This window comes from Equus quagga, chromosome 1 (assembly GCF_021613505.1).
Source record: "Equus quagga isolate Etosha38 chromosome 1, UCLA_HA_Equagga_1.0, whole genome shotgun sequence".
In the NCBI taxonomy this organism is placed as follows: domain Eukaryota; kingdom Metazoa; phylum Chordata; class Mammalia; order Perissodactyla; family Equidae; genus Equus; species Equus quagga.
The window spans coordinates 141,961,496-141,962,429 of record NC_060267.1 but is presented as its reverse complement, the minus strand read 5'-3'; the positions used below and the strand labels follow the sequence as shown (position 1 = coordinate 141,962,429).

Here is a 934-nt window from a genome sequence, read left to right as displayed (position 1 = left end):
ATTCTTTCCACGACCTTTTTCCTGTTCCACGCTGTTTCCAGAGGAGGCAGCCTGGCTGGGCCAATGTCTCCGCTGACCTTTACAGACAGCACTGCCTTCAGACTCTGGGCTTTTCTCCTTTTATTTAAATAGCAACAAAATCAACAAAACTCCTTCAAATTGGGTTCCCAGAAAGGAGAAACTATAGAGAAAAACACATATGTATGTACATATATATGCATGTATATTTAATTTTTCCCCTCTCCTTGGCGGGAGATGGGGTGAACCTTTAAAAGGGTGAAGTGCGTGCCGCTCTCAGCCCCCCGCCCCCAGGACGCAGTCTTGTGCGGATGCAGTCCTTTCCCTCCGATTTCCCCCGACGGCTCGCGCTACTTCTCTCGGCCATTGTCCCTTGTCCCTGGTGCTTCCTCCTTCTCCGTTCCCCATCCTCCTCGGGCGCCTGGCCCGCTTCCTACCGCCAGCCGTAGCGTAGACTCGCGGGGGCCAGGACGCCGCCACGACGCCCTCCAGCTGCCCGCGCGCCGGGTCCCGCAGGTGCGCCCCGCCCCGCCCCCCCGCGGCCCCGCCCCGGCGCTTACGTCACAATGACGCGCGGCCCGCGCAGGCGCAGCGCGGCCCCCACCCCTCCCGCGGCCGGCCGCTCGCTCGGTATTATGATTAGCGCTGGGTGCGGGGATTCGGCGGCCGGGAGGGAGTCGTCGGCGCCGCGGCCGTTGCGGACGGACGCCCGCCTGCCGGCTGAGGTAGGGGCGAGCGCAGAGCGCGGCCCGGCGCGGCGGCGTGGGCGGGGGTGTGGGGCCGGCCTCCGCCGTCGCCGGGCTGGGAGCCCGGGCCGGGGCGCCCGCCGCCCGCGGAAAGTAAGTTGCGCGCTCAGCGCTCCCCGCGCCGGCCGCAGCGCGGGCCCGGGAGGACGCGGGCCCCGGGCGGCGGCGGC

The 934-nt window shown here is 67.5% G+C and overlaps 1 protein-coding gene across 6 annotated transcripts in view; it reads left to right on the top strand.

The window, feature by feature from the left end:
* The first annotated feature begins 605 nt into the window (after window positions 1–605).
* Window positions 606–934, top strand: part of SNRK (SNF related kinase) — a 61,078-nt gene continuing 60,749 nt past the window's right edge. For 4 of the 6 annotated variants that reach the window (XM_046664584.1, XM_046664564.1, XM_046664594.1 and 1 more), the window contains exon 1: window positions 606–743. Coding sequence is in view for 1 of the 6 variants with exons in the window: in XM_046664546.1 (XP_046520502.1) it covers window positions 654–743 (90 nt within the window). In the remaining 5 variants the exon portion in view is untranslated. The remainder of the gene's footprint in view (window positions 744–934) is intronic. The other 2 variants (XM_046664546.1, XM_046664575.1) reach the window with 2 other exon arrangements.